This window comes from Clupea harengus, chromosome 15 (genome assembly GCF_900700415.2).
Source record: "Clupea harengus chromosome 15, Ch_v2.0.2, whole genome shotgun sequence".
NCBI lineage: Eukaryota > Metazoa > Chordata > Actinopteri > Clupeiformes > Clupeidae > Clupea > Clupea harengus.
The window spans coordinates 6908699-6927119 of NC_045166.1; the positions used below are offsets into that span (position 1 = coordinate 6908699).

General features: G+C 42.7%; 2 protein-coding genes across 5 annotated transcripts in view; both read left to right on the forward strand.

Annotated features, from left to right (window-relative positions):
• The first annotated feature begins 381 nt into the window (after window positions 1–381).
• On the forward strand, window positions 382–7895 carry rab15 (RAB15, member RAS oncogene family). 2 transcript variants are annotated; one of them, XM_012815740.3, is made up of 7 exons: window positions 382–777; window positions 5120–5180; window positions 5281–5341; window positions 5592–5669; window positions 6082–6171; window positions 6381–6446; window positions 6872–7895. In XM_012815740.3, the coding sequence occupies exons 1-7, from the start codon at window positions 654–656 to the stop codon at window positions 7028–7030; spliced, it is 639 nt and encodes a 212-aa protein (XP_012671194.1). In that variant the 5' UTR covers window positions 382–653; the 3' UTR covers window positions 7031–7895. The 2 variants fall into 2 exon arrangements, with proteins under 2 accessions (XP_012671194.1, XP_031437366.1); XM_031581506.2 differs by lacking the exon at window positions 382–777 and adding an exon at window positions 4869–4957.
• Window positions 7896–12053: 4158 nt separating this feature from the next.
• LOC105889831 (signal-induced proliferation-associated 1-like protein 1) overlaps window positions 12054–18421 on the forward strand; it is a 76270-nt gene continuing 69902 nt past the window's right edge. For 2 of the 3 annotated variants that reach the window (XM_031581503.2, XM_031581502.2), the window contains exon 1: window positions 12054–12494. The gene's annotated coding sequence lies outside the window, so the exon portion shown is untranslated. The remainder of the gene's footprint in view (window positions 12495–18421) is intronic. The other variant, XM_031581504.2, reaches the window with a different exon arrangement.

An 18421-nucleotide genomic window follows, 5' to 3' on the forward strand; every position in this document is an offset into this window, starting at 1 on the left:
GAATGGAATAAACTAATAAGTAGGCTACTAACAAGTTGTTTTGGATTTAATTTTGTGCATATGGCAACTTATCCGTGGCATTGTGCTGTTATTGACATTTGTATTACACACAGCAAAAAACATCTACCTGTACTTTTCCTCTAGCCCAAATCAGTGAAGTGAAATCACACACACTGGACGAGGCAGGTTTGCGTTTATTTTAACGGTGGCTTTCTACGTCGATTTGGCAACATGTTGATCTATGATTCAGTCCAGGTGAATTGCCCACCTGGTGTGTCAGTGACGAATGAATATTATCTCTTTAAAATAAACATATCAACTCTGTAATGATGGTGGACGGGGAGGCCTTTGTCTGCTTGTGCTCCAGCCCTCTTCTCTCCTCCCATTTTCTGCGTTGACGGTGATGTCAAGTGAGAAAAGGATGCTGAGCGCATCATAGCCACCGCACCCACTAGGCAGAGTTTTTGGAATCCCTCCTTCGTTATTTACATCTCTAGTCTTTAGGGCCCTCCAGTTGTGCTACAGGATTGACGGCTTTATGGAAGGAACAAGGAGATAATAGGCTACGTTGCATTCAGCCGACATGGAATGTGCATATGCAACAGCACTTAGAAATTCATCGCTGAGTTAGCTAAACGTCCCTGCATGAAACCATGGCTAAGCAATATGATGTTCTGTTCAGACTCTTGCTTCTTGGAGACACCGGAGTCGGAAAAACCTGTTTATTATGCAGATTCACGGACAATGAATTTCACCCTTCACATATTTCCACAATCGGTAAGAGCACAGATTGCAAGTACTGCATTATTAAATCATTTTCATTTACAATTTTCTTCAAGACTCTAACCGACCCCCTGTGTCAGAGGCTACTCTAAACCCAAATGCATGTACAGTCGCGCCTAATTTACCCCGTTCCATCATTAAAATATCACGAGGCCTCGTCGTGGATATGTGGGCTACTGTATACCACGTAAACTGTTTTCAACGACGAGAGTTAATGTTTAAAAGACTGCGTCTTTACCTGAATGCTATAGGTTCTTGTTCGACTGAAACTGCAGGTTTATGCTGGCTACTGATGAAAACAAATGTTTCATTTGATGACACGGTGAAACCATTGTGCCAAAATATTGTATTCTGTTATTTATTTATTTTTATTATTTATAATTATTTAATATCTTAGCATTACAATAATTATATAATGTCTTTACTAATGCCTTTACCTCATATCATCGTGAAATACATTTTGCTTTGCTCCAAAATGATAATGAACGTTTAGACAATGTTATTATATTGAAGCCTATTGCATGAGCCTGTATAGTGTAGTAGTATAGTATTACATTATTATTATAATCAGGAAACATTCATGTTTGAACAAGCATGTAATACTTAAGAGCATATATTACCGATAACACTGTAACACGGATCTCCTCCAAATTACAGTCTATTCACTGGAAAAATACCTAATCAGACTGCATTCGGAGCCTCCGACACATAAACAATTGAAATACATAGTCATAATTCCTTGGCACTATACTTGCATTGATTGACAGATATCACAGCCAACCTCTAGGACTAGTAGATATTTTGTCATTCCCACTTAAGAAAATCACAGGCTGAGACCACTTAAAAGGTAATCAATGGGTTGTGCATTGAGACAATGACCTGTTTCATTTCAATGTTCTTAAATAATAGAATAATGCCTCTAGTCAGATGTCATAAACTCTAGAAGGGGATCAAAGACAGATGCAACAACAAATGTCTTTTATGCTCTGCAAGATGCATAGTTTGGACAGTCTCCACGGTAACCAAAGCTTTTATATTTACACTTAATGACAAAGTAGAATTCAAAGGTACTATGGTGATATGTTTACATCTGTCTCTCACTCTTTCTTTCTCTCACCATCTCTCTGACTCTCCACCTCGCTTTATCCCTATCTATGTTTCTGATCAATGAATTGAATATAAACTGGGTTTATACATTTTTAAGTGATTATTCTCAAGATTTGATCGCAAACTTTTAATAACGATTTTTTTTCTCTGCTTGACCAAGCATCCTATAACATTCTTCATTGATATAAGGACATTTTGAAGGCGTGGTCAAAATGTGTCTTATTGCTCTGTTTTATGCAGTTATGTTTCTCAGGCCCTAAATACAATGCACACAAACAACTGGAATAATAAATAGAGATGCAGGATAGCATAGGACTACTGGGAAGCTTTATCTTTTACACTACTCTTACAAAATTACAAAATCATTGAAGGTTTAGAAACAATTTACTGTTTTTGCTGACAAAAACTACCATAACTTGGATAAAAAAATAGTGTTTGAAATGGTAGATTCAAAGCAACAGCCTTGTTTGATACCTCTTCTATAATATAACAGCATCGTTACCATTTTTACTTTACTTCTATTTCTGCACTGATGTCCATCCCCAAAACATGCAGCCTCAGTACTTTCTTAGACATCAACCAACAAAGTGTAAGTTCTAAAAAAATATGATCCATCACACACCTTAAAATCGCAAATTGAGGCCTGTACTTGTATTATACAAATAATTTTTTCGGTGGTGTGGATTACCTCTCCCTCATTTCCACCCCTTTGACTAAAGCCCCATTCTGCCAGACGCAGGCCTGTAAGTCCCTGTGTAAACAGTGTAATCCTACGCCGGCTCTTCCCCGCCCGCCGGAGTAATATTTCACTCCAGTTGCAGCATTCTCCAGAGGTTCTCTGTCTGGCGTGCTGCTCATCTCTCGTAAGAAATGGGGTTTTCTGTATGGTTCAGTGGTCTGTGGATGTCTGTGTCAGTGGACTGCGTTCATATGATGGCCCAGCTGAATGCCTGGCTGTTACATCTGGTGATATATTGTAGAATTTGCTCCAAACTGTATCTTCCCAATCCAGTCTCCCTGTGCCAAACCCTACAGCTAACATTCGGTTTGGCCCTAATTTAGATTGTTATACTTTAGTATGGACCATAAAATCTTCATATCACACTCTCAAATGATGTACATTCATTAGCCTCTTCCTGTCTAATTAGGCCACAGAGTTGTGCTGTAAAGATGTCATCCTCTGTTTCATGACATGTTTTATGAGTAAGGAAAAGAGCGGTCAAAAGGCTGAGAAACCACCTAATGCCTGCTTTAAAGGTGAGGTCTGTCTTTCTGATCCAATAAACTTTTTTTTATCAAATTCAGAACATTTCTCCTCACAGTCCCTTAGCTGTCAGTTCTGTGTGTACTTTTTATTTGATAAGTGGAGGAGTACAGAGCTGTGAAACATGTAGATCAAGTGACCATGAATGCTAATAAAGCAAGCTGTTACCACAGATCCACTCTCTTGAAAGCAAAAGATCTTATTGTCCATTTGAATGCTTGTCATCATCATCTGCAAATAGACTTATTCATGTCATGTGCTAATAGATTTCAAATGTCAGTAATGCGTGTGTAAGGTAATTAAACCTGACATATTTGCTTAAGCTCGTAGTCATCCCGATCTTCTTTAATTAGTTCAGTGAGAAGTTCTGCCCTGAGGTATTAGTGTAATTTAACTAAATTAGCTCATCTGGTATGTCTATAATTCTTGCGAGCTCTTGGAGAAAAGGGTCAATTTGCAGGGTATGGTTAGTCTTGGTTTAAGCTTCGTGCTGCCCTGTCCGTCATGAAAACAACGGCAGCTTTTTCCTTAGACTATTGTGTGAGGTGCTTGTGTCCAGTGAGGTGTTTGTATCCAGTGGGGTGTTTGTGTCCAGTGAGGTGTTTGTTTCGAGTGGGGTGTTTGTGTCCAGTGGGGTGTTTGTGTCCAGTGAGGTGTTTTTATCCAGTGGGGTGTTTTTATCCAGTGGGGTGTTTTTATCGAGTGGGGTGTTTGTGTCCAGTGGGGTGTTTGTGTCCAGTGAGGTGTTTGTATCCAGTGAGGTGCCATGTAGACACGTGATGGGAGGCTGGGGTACTACACAAGGCCAGTGGAACGGGGGCCCAATCAGCGGGGAAAAGAGCAGCCTGCGTCAGTTTTGTATATCTGTCCGACTAGAGTCTTCCTTCCCTGTGTACAACAATTAGTGTGCTGACAGGACAGAGGAAGGTGGTTTAAATATGGACCTCATTAAGTGGGTGCACTACTGGGACGTAGATGTCTCTGGCCAAACACCATGTCGGTTGCTTTTCACGTGATTATTGCTGAATTGCCTTGCTTCATCCTCGCCTTCCTCAGCGTCGTTAAGTTGGGAGGAGGAGAACTGCTCTCTTTTATCTTCCTTCTGCACTGCTTCTGGCTTGCGGGGCTACTGACGGTAATGATAGCCGCTCCCTGTGTTACTATCTGAATGCTTTCTAATGAAAATGGAACGTGTGCTCCTACTTCAGGAGTGTGTGTGTGTGTGTGTGTGTGCGTGCGTGCGTGCGTGCGTGCGTGCGTGCGTGCGTGCGTGCGTGCGTGCGTGCGTGCGTGCGTGCGCGCGCGCGTGCGTGTGTGAGAGAGAGAGAGAGAGAGAGAGAGAAAGATAGGGATAAAGCAAGGTGGAGAGTCAAGAGAGATGGTGAGAGAAAGAAAGAGTGAGAGACAGACCTAAACACATCACCATTCTACTTTGTCATTAAGTGTAAATATAAAAGCTTTGGTTACCCTGGAGACTGTCCAAACTATGCATCTTGCAGAGCATAAAAGACATTTGTTGTTGCATCTGTCTTTGATCCCTTTCTAGAGTTTATGACATCTGACTAGAGGCATTATTCTATTATTTAAGAACATTTCAATGAAACAGGTCATTGTCTCAATGCACAACCCATTGATTAGCTTTTAAGTGGTCTCAGCCTGTGATTTTCTTAAGTGGGAATGACACCATACCTCTTCAGCTGTCTGCCCTCAAGTCTCCCCTCCAAACAGTAATCAATAATGCCTCACTACCCAAACTCCAACGCCATGATCAGCCTCTGACCCTACACTGTCTGGATCTTGATTGTATGTTTAAAGAGCTGCCAAATTAGTTCTTCTTTTACAAACAGATGAAAGCAAAACAAATATTTGAAGTGGTGGTATAGGCAGCGCTAGTGACACATATGTCAAGGAGACGTGATACCCGTGTGAGTAACGTGCAGTAATGATGTCTGTCTTGTGTTGCAGGTATCGATTTCAAAATGAAAACCTTAATGATAGATGGCGTCAAAGTAAGGATACAGATATGGTGAGTGGATGCATGAAATGACTATATTTACATCTATGGCATATTAGTGCTCTCTAACCACCTATTAGTGTCTGATGCATGGTGTGATTGCCCCACACAGGGACACAGCAGGCCAGGAGAGATACCAGACTATAACCAAACAGTACTACAGACGAGCACAGGTGAGTGGATATAAACACTGCATTAGTCCCTCAGGCCGTTATCTTACCATTATTACTACAATACAGATTATACCTCCTATTGCAAAACTGAGACTATAGTAACGTTGTGTTAGCTCTGAGATTGATAAGCCGTATTTTTATGATATCTTCATGGGTTTGATTTTAAAGACCGATTTATAAAATCAAGAATCAAAAAAGATAGAAGATAAAACTGTAGATTAAGCACACGTGCCTTCCTTGCTCCCTTCAGGGAATCTTCCTGGTGTATGACATCACAAGCGAGCGGTCCTTTCAGCACATAATGAAGTGGGCCAGTGACGTGGATGAGGTAACACCGCGCCTGATCTGACACGCGCCTTGCTCACATCTGGCCTCAGGGCCAACTGGTGTCCAGGAATGACCTCATCACGTGCTCTGAAGTTCTCAGTAGAAACCACCATGTTCATTTCTTCCACCGTTTAAAGTTTAGAACGTACAAAAACGTCTTGTGTTTGTGTTTCTAGTAGTGTACCTGTTCATCCCACCTACCTGTCCAGATTTCCTAGCAGCATATCTGTTTGGGTATATCTGTCACACTCCTGTTAGTGTGTGTGTGTGTGTGTGTGTGTGTGTGTGTGTGTGTGTGTGTGTGTGTGTGTGTGTGTGTGTGTGTGTGTATATCTGTCACCTGCTTCTTTTCCTCCCTGTCTGTCTGAACTCAAATACAGCTCCCCCCTGCTAATGGTGTCTCTCCTCCCTAGTATGCTCCTGACACAGTGCAGAAGATTCTGATAGGGAACAAGTCAGATGAGGAGCACAAGAGGCAGGTGGCTACAGAGCAGGGTACCAAGGTGAGCTGCAGCTGCTTTATGTCAGCTTAATTCATTTAAGTCCATTTACTAAAAAGAGAGCTTCCTGTTCAGATTCAGGTTCAGACCTTTCTTTTCAAAAGATAATTTGCTTTCCTGCAACATGAAGAAATACTCTTATTTCTAATACTTACATTTGTTAATTTGAGTAATAAATCAGTCTAGTGAAGGGTATTCATTCCCTTCTACAGCTTGCCAAAGCCTATGGAATGGACTTCTATGAGACAAGTGCCTTCACCAACCACAACATCAAGGAGGTATGTTTATTTGTTCCTATTCGTGCATAAATGTGGTTGTGGACGTAATGTTTGCAGAATAGTAGAGATACAGCCACTGTTACATCAGTGCTCTACATCAAGTCTGCAGAAAATCATGATGGGGATATTAACAATTAATTAGTTAATTAGGAACAATTAGTTGTAGTAATTAGTGTGCTGATTCAGATGGCAAACGAGAAAGGTAAACCAGATGCTTTTGTTAAGCTGTGGATGGTATGGTAGGAGGGCAGTCTCGTTTATTTGAGCTCTGGCCATGAATCACAGGATAACAGCACCAGACAGGTAAAGAACTTAGCGGGGTAACCAGGGCTTTTTTTTTTTTTACAACGGTCAGCTACCGAGAAGTGTGTACAGTTTTTCATTAACCTGACCAGCTTTGTTAATCCTCATGACTGTTGTTTCAGTCTTTCACACGACTGGCTGAGCTGGTCCTTCAGGCCAACTGGAAAGACCTGGATGTACTGAGAGCATCTGTGACGGACGAGCTCAATATCGCCGCCCTGGAGGAGGAAGAGGGCATAGGCGATGGCCATGGAGACTCACAAAAAGCCTGCTGGTGTTAAACAAAACAGCAGATGACATCGCCTCCTCATGCATTCAAGGGTAGTTTTATTTTCTTTACAGACAAACCTTTACATTGACATGAACATTATTATCTCTCTGCAACGTGTCAAGATTGAGGTCGGCAGGGTTTGGTGCCTTGAGCTTTCACTTGGACTCAGTGAACTGAATGAACTGAGGTGCCTCTCCTGCGCTTACTGTGGGTCTCACTCATAGCCAATCGCACTGTGCCATACCTAACGTAGCCCACTAGAGGGCGCCATCTGCTTTCTAATGGCTGTTTGGAAATGAGGGATGCCAAGGCTTTTCACTACAAGGAGAGATGGGATGTTCAAATCCAGGGTACCTGTACATGTGATGTTCTGCGCAGTGGATGTCAAAGGGATGTTCAGGTATCTGTAGCTGGTTCTTTAGATATTTTGCAAATTTCTGTTTTCAGAATCTCCGTTTCCCTGGATAGTTCCACTGTGGTGTGCCAGCCTTTTCTGGACAAACTGTATAGTAAAAATGCTATGATTAAAAATGTGAGGTTGTCTGTTGTGGTTCCAGCGGTATGAAATGCTCGTGATTAATGAGTACAAAGTCTTTATGTCGCCACAAAACAAAAGGCAGAAGAAGAAGCTTTGACTTGATGAGGTAAAAGTGAGTTTGCCGGCTAATTTTCAGACGTGGTCTACAACACTGCAGTTTGTTTTGTGCAGTTTCTCGTTTCTCCATGGCTGCTAAATGAAGACGTTCATTACCCTACTCAACTTCCTCAATTGACAGTGTCACTGCGAAATGTCACCAATGGAATGTTTTGATCTCCACATGCTTGTTGTTGCTGTTTGCATCTTTGGCGTCAATAAAAATAATGCAACTTGCTAACCCAGCTTCTGTTGTTTAGCAGAAATTGTAACTTTGCACTGTACTGCAGACTATCGTATTGGGGATAGTGTAGAATCGATACACAACTCACATGTCATATTTTTCAGGTAATTATAATACCACATCAGTGTGATGCAATTTTGAGGTGTGTCTGTTAAGTAGGATCAATGTTTAAAATACTCCTCATATGGTCACAATGCCCTCTAAATTCATATCCCTTTTATACATTCCAGTATATTAAATATATGAATCATTTTAATAATTAGTTTTTTTATTTTAAAGTTTACATGTGCGGTATTGAAATCTGTTTCAGTGCAGTAAAAGTTACATCAAAAATGTGCTTGGTTCTGTCTTTTATACATATCCACCACGCCAATTTCAATGAAGTTAAATCTCAAGCGATCATGGTATATTTCAAACATTGAACCAGAGATGCCTGTCCAGACCACAAAAGCAGTGATCATGAAACTTGCTTGGATGCATCTTTTGCAACGATTCAATGTAACCAGTGCCAGGAAAAAATACCAGGAAAAAAATATTTGTATGCGTGCCAGTGATATTATGGTATGTTGTATGTCACACATACCGGCACACATACTCTCTCTCTCTCTCTCTCTCTCTCTCTGTCTCTCTCTCTCTCTCTCTCTCTCTCTCTCTCTCTCTCTTTCTCTCTGTCCGTTTGAAGTGGCAAAATAGAGAGGATCCTGGGAGGCGGAGCCCCTGCTGACAGCACTGGCACGTTCCCCACATCCGGCTGTCTCCTTTGGGTCCAGGTGCTGAAGGCACTCTGAGGGGGCCCGGGCAGCTCAGGCCCAGGTGAGCGGCAGGAATGTCCCTCGCCTTCCGGCTTCTCTTCCCACACTCACACACAGCGGCTTTAATTAAAAAGGCTCTCCCACCATCAGGGCCAAAAACAGCAACCCTTCCCTGTCACCACTCACCTCTGAGCTGGCAGTGGAGAGAAAGTGGCACAAGGGTCTCGCAGAGCTTCTTCGGAGGGAATGAGAATGGAATGGGGACACCTCCTCGCGGCAGCGGTGACGACGTGTTAAAATAGCTGCCTGCATTTAATGAAACGTTAAGTCACGAATGGTAAGGGAAGGAAATACAGGGGCAGTGCAGTGGAGGTTTGGGAAACGTCTTAATCCTTGTAGTTTCACAGATTCTCATGAAGTTTCTGGAAAATGTGATGTGTTCTGTGCACGCGTGCGCGCATGTGTGTGTTTCAGTGTATGTCTGGGACTGTGCGTTTGTACGAGTGTGTGTGTGTGTGTGTGTGTGTGTGTGTGTGTGTGTGTGTGCTTTTGTGTGTGCATGTGTGTGTAGGCAGCGGTGGTGTTGTGATGATTCAACCTCCTGTTGTCCCCTGGTGCTATCATGGCATCCCAGAGCTTGGATCACGGCCCAGGCTGAACTTTTTGGGTACACAGCGTGCAGCGGGGAGAAGGGAGCCTTCTCTCCAGAACACAGGCTAAGGCTGGAAGGCTCCCCTACCCTAAGCCACCTTCCCCGACAATCCTATCTCACCGTGACAAGATCCAGCCACGCCATTGGCTCACACACTTACCGGTTGGCTTGATAATGTGGAGGTTTTTTTCTTTCCTTCACAGGGCATTAAGATAAGTCAAACAAGGGAAATGTTTCTTCAGGACTCCCATAGAAGAAGAGAAGTTATTTATATTTGATTTGTGTACGTGTGTATTTATTTATCTATTTATTTGGGCAATAGGGGGGTTGCTTGTGCGCATGTGGTGGGGGCGGTTGGTGTGGGCGGGGGGGTCCAGCTTCAAGGCACTTTCGCTGAGCGGCGTGATGTCATCCTCCCACCTTTCTCTTCGCTCTGCTTTCACACCAACGTGAGTCATGCTCGCATTGTGAATGTGTGTGTGTGTATGTGTGTGTGTGTGTATGTGTGTGTATGTGTGCATGGTGGAGATGTGCATGCTGTGGAATGCTAACAAGACTGTAAGAGAAAAAGAGGCTCAGCCACATTAAACATTCTACCTTCTTCTGAACAGAACCGCTAGCATTGGACCTAAAGTCCACTGTATGGAAAGGTGGACAAAAAAACAACCTTCCCTTTTCATCAGCCTGACAGCCTCTAAGCAATAATGCCGTTAATTGGCTGCATCTGAAATGGCAGTTTACTTGTTTGGCTGGCAATGGATGTTAATGAACAAAAAAAGACTGCAAAAGAGATTTAATAGTTTACTCTTTTCGGATTGTCTCCTTGGCCCCCTAGTGAGATGAGTCCATTGAGGCACTGACGCGTTTCATGACTAGTGTGAGGTGCCAGCTAGGCATAGCAGGGGTTATTCTCTTAGAACATCATCAAATCTGAATGAGTTTTGGTGTCTTTAAATCAGAACTTTAATCTCTCTCTCTCTCTCTCTCTCTCTCTCTCTGCTGGCACCATGAGGAGAAACAAGGCTCCCCACAGGTTGTAGCCCGACACAGTGGGCAGCGTCTGCAGACACACACTAGCAAGCCTCAGTGTTTCTTTCTTTTTCTGTGTTTCTCATTCTCTCATTCTCCTTTGCTCTCAATTTGGAACACTTGATTATTTGAAAGGTTATGAGCCTCCGTAAAAATTAAGGGATGCAAGCAGGTGGTCTTCATAGCTGTGTAATTCCCTCTGTGTTTTGCCCTGCACTTAGATTTAGGTACCCGGGGGAAGTGCCTATGCACTGCAGACCCTGCTAATCTCTTTATATGTGCCGGCAGTGAGTCACAAGAGAAGAACTGGCACATTGTGTTGTCAGCACATCACTTGTGTGAAGTAGCCTTTCTAAAATAGCAATGAATAGCCTGTTCTTGACTCAAAATGCTCATTTATTAACAGCCACTCATGTGTGTAGAATGGGTGCCGTGACGATGCCTGTGACCTCTGTGGTCCGCGACTGTCATTTCTGACAACCACCCAGTTTTATTCCGTCCTCGGAGATAGAGGGGGAAAAGAGGAAAAAGGGAAACAAATGCCGATGTCCATCATGATCACTTAAATATTTTCCATGATGTTCCCTCTGCCTTGCTATGTTTCGTCACTGAGAGAAAAGCTGCCTGTCTAATTCGCTGCGACCACAAGCACAATGCATAATTGCACACTCATTATTTTTTGTATTACATTGTTTGTCTTCTTGTTACTTGTTCAACTCCCCTGAGTCTACTGTACCAGTTACTAAAATTGCTCACTGAACAGGGACTCTGCAGAGAAAACGTCATAAGCAAGAGCCGCATCAGAAAGCCTCTGCTCTGCTCAAAGGGAAAAGGCAAATATAATGTTAAAACTGAAGAGCAAAATGTCTGAAGCTGTTTACATTTACCTAGCATTTTGAGACATACCGCTAAATAAGTGATATCATTTAACCCAATCAATTTATCAACATGATAATTTGTTTTAAATCAAGCCATCAGTTCTCATCCATTATGAAGTATAATGCAACGCTCTTGCTCTGGCTTACTTTCTCTCTCTCAGAAATCTTGATTGTGTTGCGGTTGACCTGCTATAATCTTTAATTGTCCCACATGTGAAATATTATTGTCAAAATGTTGTCAGACTCATGCATCAGTTGTTTGTTTAAGGACTGTACTCAGACTGTCCTTTGTGTGGGGGCGCTGTGAACAATGGGCTTGTGTACGTGAAATGAACTCGTCGCCTTTTTATGTGTCATTTTCAATTAAAGTAAGAGCTCTGCTTGAACTGAACCGAATCAAAGGGCCCATTATTTTCATTCCATTGCAATACCAGTGAGGGATTCCACACCACGAGGTCACGCTTACACTGATCTGGTCATCCTCTAGAGGGTGTGAGAAATTCGCACTGAACGTCGTACCTGTTACCGTCTTAGTGTCAGACTTGGTTATGCAAAAAATTATGGGTTATCTCAAACGGCTGAATTCCATGGCAGTTTTAAAGGAAACAGAACAATTTACGGCGGAAGAGTTCCAGTCGTGTTTTGCCTCCAGTCTTCTATCTGCAGGAAGATGTCTCTACTAATGTAGAATTGGGGAATCATCATAGGCCTCGCCAAGACTACCTCAGAACTAGGCTATTTAAGGGTCCGTGAAAGGTGTTGGAATGAGAAATTAATCCACACAGTTTTCATGGACGACCAGTCCACCAGTTTCATGAGTATTTAGCGGCGCTATTACACAGTTGGCAATGGCTTCCCTCAGACCATTTCCCTATAGATAGACACTGGAAAAATATTTCTAACACGCAAATGTGGCTCTTTTTCCCATTTTTCCTTGCTAATGTCCATTCCATTCACTGTTTGCGTATCGCGAGATTCGAGTCGGAAGAGTTGGATTGTAGTGACCTCATCTCTCCAGCAGCTGCGTAGCGAGGCGGAGTAGCAACTTTTGTATGAACTCCGAAGTTGGGCAATTGCTTGGTAGACACCGGGCTAAACGGACCAGTGGATGGAGAGGTACCAAACAATTGGGAATTTCATGGTTACAAAAACAAGTTGAAGGAGAATCCGCGCCATTTGCACTAATCTCATTTAACTTGACAACCTACGTCCACGACAGAGCTTTTGCTGGAGTTTTAACACTGATATTTAACGTCGGGGAAGAGGAAAGGTATCTCACGTCAAGGTGAGTGTTAGCGAGCTAACGATATAATTTACGTTATACCTTAAGTCATTCAACAAACATTTGGTAGTTTCATTGGTGGTTGTATTATTATTATTATTATTATTTGCCATACTCCGCTCTCAACGTATAGACAGTGAAACAGTGCGTTAACAGTTATGTCCTGTGACGTTCAGTTTAGTTAGTTTGGGAAAATGCAGCTGCTGTTTGGATGTTAAGTTAGAAAACGTAACGGTACCGTGCTACTTAGCCAGCTAGCATAACACTGTGAATAGATATTTGCACGCTTGAAGAGAGCTTTCTTGGCATTTTGCGGATAAGTTAAGAGAAAGTTAACGGCACGAAGTCAGTCACTAAACATTGCGTTGGTTAGTAGTAATGGCTTACTGAGCCTGGTCTGAGCTAGGTTTCTGATGCTCAGATTCATGGCAACCTTGTCGATATTTTTTAACGTTTTTATCGTGTAGAGCGCCGTTAAAAGATATGTTATGAAGTGATGGGTTTGAAGGTGTTAATTTCTTGCAAGGTAAAGTGAATATGTTTGTCCATTTGCGTATCCTATCGTAAAATACGCTGTGGCGCACTGTATCAATAACCTGCTGCGCTGCCATGATTTTGCTTGGTTGAAAGCATGGACAAAGATTTGTCTTCCATGAAGTATGTAGCAAGTAGCTATCTACACCTCTTCAGAAGCATGACGGCTGTCAGTCTGTTTTTGCGATTCGAGGTTGCCGAGCTGGTTAGGTTTGAAACCGATCCGCATCTCTGAGTGAACCTGTCTAATAGTTTCGGTAAATTTCTGGCTACCGTATATCCACCGCTACATAGTAACAGTGATCTAACTTTGCAATTTACTAGTCTTCTTATTTGAAACTATGCAAGTTTAGAATTGAACATTTCTATTAAGATGATGCCGTGGAATGATGACGCTTAAGAATCTCTCTGGCAGGGCCGTCAGTGTCAATTTAACTGTCCCCCTGCCATTATCGATATAATTTGACTCCGGCTGTTCACACCAAATGAACGGCTGAATAGCGCATTGTTGTCTTTAAAAGGTCTGGAAAACAATGCTCATCCGTCATGGCAACAGGAAACCGACAATCAGATTAACCCACTGGTTTGGTAAATGTGGGTGCCGCAAGGGAGATTAAATAGTTAGCTATTCACCTTTTGAAGATCTTTTGAGCGCTCATGGTACCCTCAATTCTATCTGAAATATGCAGCTGGAGAAGATAACGGCGTCATTTCTGCCAAACATATTGCACTCGCTGTTCAGTGTCAGAGTTTCAGTGATTGCGGTCGCCGGTTTGAATGAGATCTCCTGATTAGTGGGGGTCATTTGCATTTGTGTTCTCCAGCTCAGTAGGGTGGGTGGGTGGTGTTCCCTCTGTAGTGGTCAGACTGTAGCCTGCAGCCTGAAGGGTTGGGGACGGGTGGAATGAAGTGAAGCCCCTATTGAAGGGTTTACTTTGCATACCGTCTCAGCAGGGAATGCATAGGAGTGAGCAGAGTTTGTGTGAAACACTGATTGAATGTAGTATCCATGTTCTTCTACAAAGACATCTATGTTTTATCAGCTAAATCTAAATGTATAGGTAGATTGTGTGTGTTGTGTCAGGACCAACCATTCTGTGTGTGAAAGAACTGTATCTGTTTTGAGATGCTTCTCAGGCATTGCCATAGGTAACACCTTAAAGACGACGGGCAGTTATCATGGCAAAAATAACTATCAAATAAAGCAAAGCTGATTGACTAGATAGACGTTCTTCAGACGCCAACTCCTGCATCTAGCCTAGATTATGGACAATTGTTATTTAAATTAAATTGTATATATATAGTGGTAGTAGTAGTAGTAAAGTAGTCTCTCTTTTCTGCTTACACTCTTATACTTTTTTTTTGCCGTGACATGAAGGCGCATTTGCAAAAGGGAACATCTATGAATGCCAAAGATGCACTTATCTGGAGGCTGTGTCGCATTTTGCAGTATTAACTAGCCTATTCAGAGCAAATGTGTAGGTGGAGGCTCACATGTTGTGCAACACATGTTGCGAAGGAACTTGGAGAGAGAGAGAGAGAGGGGGGGGGGGGGGTGCCTGGGCGTGTGATTGGCAGTAGAAGGATTATCGAGGGCTTTTCAGATGTTGAGTGGCTGTACATTCTATAGGTGTTCCAGGATTAAGTGGAATTTTTGGAACTGTGAAAAAACTGAGGTGAGAAATATTTGTCTGTGTGTGGTTATTTTCATGTTTGTTACTCTGACAGTTGAGATATCAATAGAATATTGAATTTAAGAAATGTTCTCTTTTTGACACTGAATACTGAACATAGTCTTAAATGAATGGCATTACAATGTGTTTCTTTCTGCCAAGGTTGAGCCAAATTTCATGCTGTGAAGGCTAAAATGTTTTGCTGTATCTTGGTATCCTGGGTTTAGACCAACGTTAAGTTAAGCCAGTGCAACTCATTGTGTAAAACTTGTGTTGGAGAGTGGTGTTGCCTGACCATAGACTGCCACTCAACCCCCCCTTGAGCAAAGAAAAGCCCAATTGAGTTCATTATCCTTTCTGCAGAACCTTCTTCACACTTTATTTGTGTGCTGCCTCATGTCAGCAAGACACTAGCAGCTTGAGTGGAGAGCCAATCAGAAGAGGATACAGCTGCCAGTCAGAAGTTGTGCTTTAACGGGTCAGCCGCTTGGCATTTATTTGGCTTATTTTGTCACTTTTTGGGTCCCTGTGTCCTGAGACATCTGTGCGTGGGTCTGTGGTATCATTTTAAATTGACATGTAGGTGGGAAAAGATACTGGAAGGTAAGAACTTGTGAGTCATTTCTGTGAAGTCAACCTGTTTTGGTTTCTGTCTGTCTCCCTCATTCCCTCCCTCCCTCACCACCCTCCATGATATTTTTATGGCTTAATGAGAAGTCAGAGAGGATTACAACCCTTGAAGGAATAGTGGGCTGTAAAAAAGAAGCTAAACTCTCACTCCCTCAGTCAAGTGAGCCACATGTCTTCAGGAGTCCCTTCAAACACATTATGTCACTACTGATAAGAGCCACATTGCAAAGCTGTGGAAGACTTTGGATCCCACTTGCAAGTGAAAATAAACATCCTTGTCAGGGTGTCATGGATGCCCGCAGTATCACAGGCATGCTACACTTATGTAAATGGACTGCATTTATAGCGCTTTTCAACTCAACTCTTCAGTGCTACAAGTTAATGCCTCATAGATCTACCCATCTACTCATACACGTTCCACGTGGGCCTATGATACATTTGTCCCTAGATCCTTTTGGTTAGGTGGATGTTGTACACAGGGGTAGAAAGCACCGGCCTTCATTACCGGTTTCTTCAGCCCAAATGTGGAACGTTTTTGGTCCTTGGCAGGCTGTTCATCGCATGGCCCTTTTGTTGTCCTGTTTCTTGTTTTTTTCTTCTCTTTTGTCTTGTGAATGGCAAGAAGCAGGGTGGAATGCATCAGCAGCATAGCTCAAATTCACACAAACTGTCTCAGCCATCTGCCTCCAACCTCGTTAGCTAAGCTATGCTACGCTAGCGCTTTGCTGCTTATTCTAGTCTGGTGTTTCTGTGAGAAACTGATGTTCAGCCAGAAATGAGGGATGATGAACACATGTGTCTCTCAAAGCTGAAATTAGTCCCAAAGAGCACCTTTCCACCCTCAAGCAGTGTTAGGCTGAGACACAACATGGTTGTAATTGCCCTGTGTGAGTTTTATCAGGGAGAGAGCCTGCTTCAAGATGTATGCAAGCCATTTATGCAAGCCCCAGTTATAGTTCGCTGCTGGTGATTCCTGGCGGATTTGACAAGGCCTCTGTCAGGGTTACCTTTTGGAAGTTTGGAAGTTTGATTGTTTGATCCTGTAGGCTATCCTAACGTTTTTCGCTTTTTTTCACCTCTCTTAATTGAGTGCTTTGACTAATATTCAGGATGAATCAGACAGCAACTGTGGCTCAGGATGGGGATCGGGGCTTAATTATAAGAGAGAAACTTTCTCTGCCGGCGTGCGTCCTCACATGCCCACAGACGGCTGTGTCCCGCGGGAAATAAGGCATACATAAAATTTGATGAGGTGAAGATTACTGAGCAAGCGGGAGAGGCAACACTGATGTACAAGAGCTCATACTGTATGATTAGCACTGTGCACTGCAGATGTGTTCAGTTTTAGAGGCAGTTCACTTCCTGTTCTGCTGCTCATGTTTAAAGTCTGCCGGGGTTTTATGGGCGTTTTAGGGTCTGTTTTGGGGCCTGAAGGCGATACTGTTACTCGTATAACAAGAGCAACACCACTCACAACACCGAGCTCAGGTATGAACCGACAAATACATTCATTTCTTTAAATAAAAGTGTCTTATGAGTCTAGACAAAACTCTAAGCTGAAAGTGAAATTTGATTTTAGTGATTTAGTTTGTTTAGGTTATTAGGAGGAAGGAAAAAAAAGTCGGTTGCTGTGTGGCAGAAAATTGTACTCTTTTAATATTTTATGGTGTGATTTGTTTAGTAAGTGCCTTGCAATTGCCTGTTGTTCATTTTGTTCTGGATTGTTGTGATGACAACGGCTCACAGTGAGTCACACGGTGAGGTTTTGTACTCGTTATGTTGTGTGCACAATCACACAGTGTCTGGAGAGAGACGAGACAAGATGAGCTCCTTCTCTTGTCTCCTCCACGCCATCCTTACCGGCCACACCTCGTAATTAACTGGCAAAGTCCCCCTGCTGTCACCCAGTCTACCTCTTTACCAAGAATCAAGACACTGTCTGATTCATTCAGTTCAATAAATTGACTGACAAATAGCCTAGTGTTCTTATCAGGTAGGACAGTATCTCACTTTTACAAGCCTCCTAAACAACATCGCAGACTCCTGAACACTAATTTCATGTTATTTCCGTGTCCTAGATTGATTTATTCCTTATTATTTTTTGTTGTTTTTCCCTGAGGGCTGTTGATGGCATCGAAAAATTGAGAGTGAGTGAGGCGTGTTTATAACAGGCTCATGGCGATCCTGCCTTCTCCCTGGTGCATCGCCACACATTGTCCAAGTTATTATTTGTTTCATATCCGGCAGCTGATAGCGCTTTCGGCTTTGTGCACTGCCCTGAGTCATCCCCGAGGAAGCATTGCTGCCGCTGTCACCATCCCCACTGACTCACCGTAGCTGCTAGACCACGTAGGCCTGCCTGCCTGCCTGCCTGCCTGCCTGCCTGCCTGCTGCAGCCTAGAACAGTCTCACCTCGTGTTATGAAGCCCCCTAACACACGAGGTAGGAGGAGAAGCAGTTCTGGTGGAGGTGGGGTACCGTCGGAGAGGCTGATCAAGAAAGCCAGGGAGGAGACAAGTTCGGTTCCAACTTTTAAACCCAGTGGCTTTGTTTGATTTATGAGCAATTATTTACTTACGCTCACTGTCAATATAACCTAGAGGCATTCAGCCTCGGTGCAAACTCCGGCCCTGCCTCCTCAAAGTTGCTATTACCATGTAGGAACATTGGACCTATGTGGAAATCCAAGCCTTCCCTCATCCTAGATGCAGCATTTATTTATTTATTTATTTATTTGTTAGTTAGGTAGTTATTTAGTTTGGCAGTTGGTTTGTTAGTGTTTGTTTATTTATTTATTTATGTATGTATTTATTTGTTTGTTTGTTAGATAGTTATTTAGTTAGGCAGTTTGTTTGTTAGTGTTTGTTTATTTATTTATTTGTTTGTTAGATAGTTATTTAGTTAGGCAGTTTGTTTGTTGGTATTTATTTGGATGCATGCATATTGAGTACATTTGTTGAAAAGACAGCTAAGAAGAAACATCACCTCCATCTGTTCTGATTCCTCAACAGTAGGTATGACTGGCAGGGCTCGACCATTTGATTCACTGATACCAACTTGACAGAACTGATGATCAACACAAACTTGGACTCA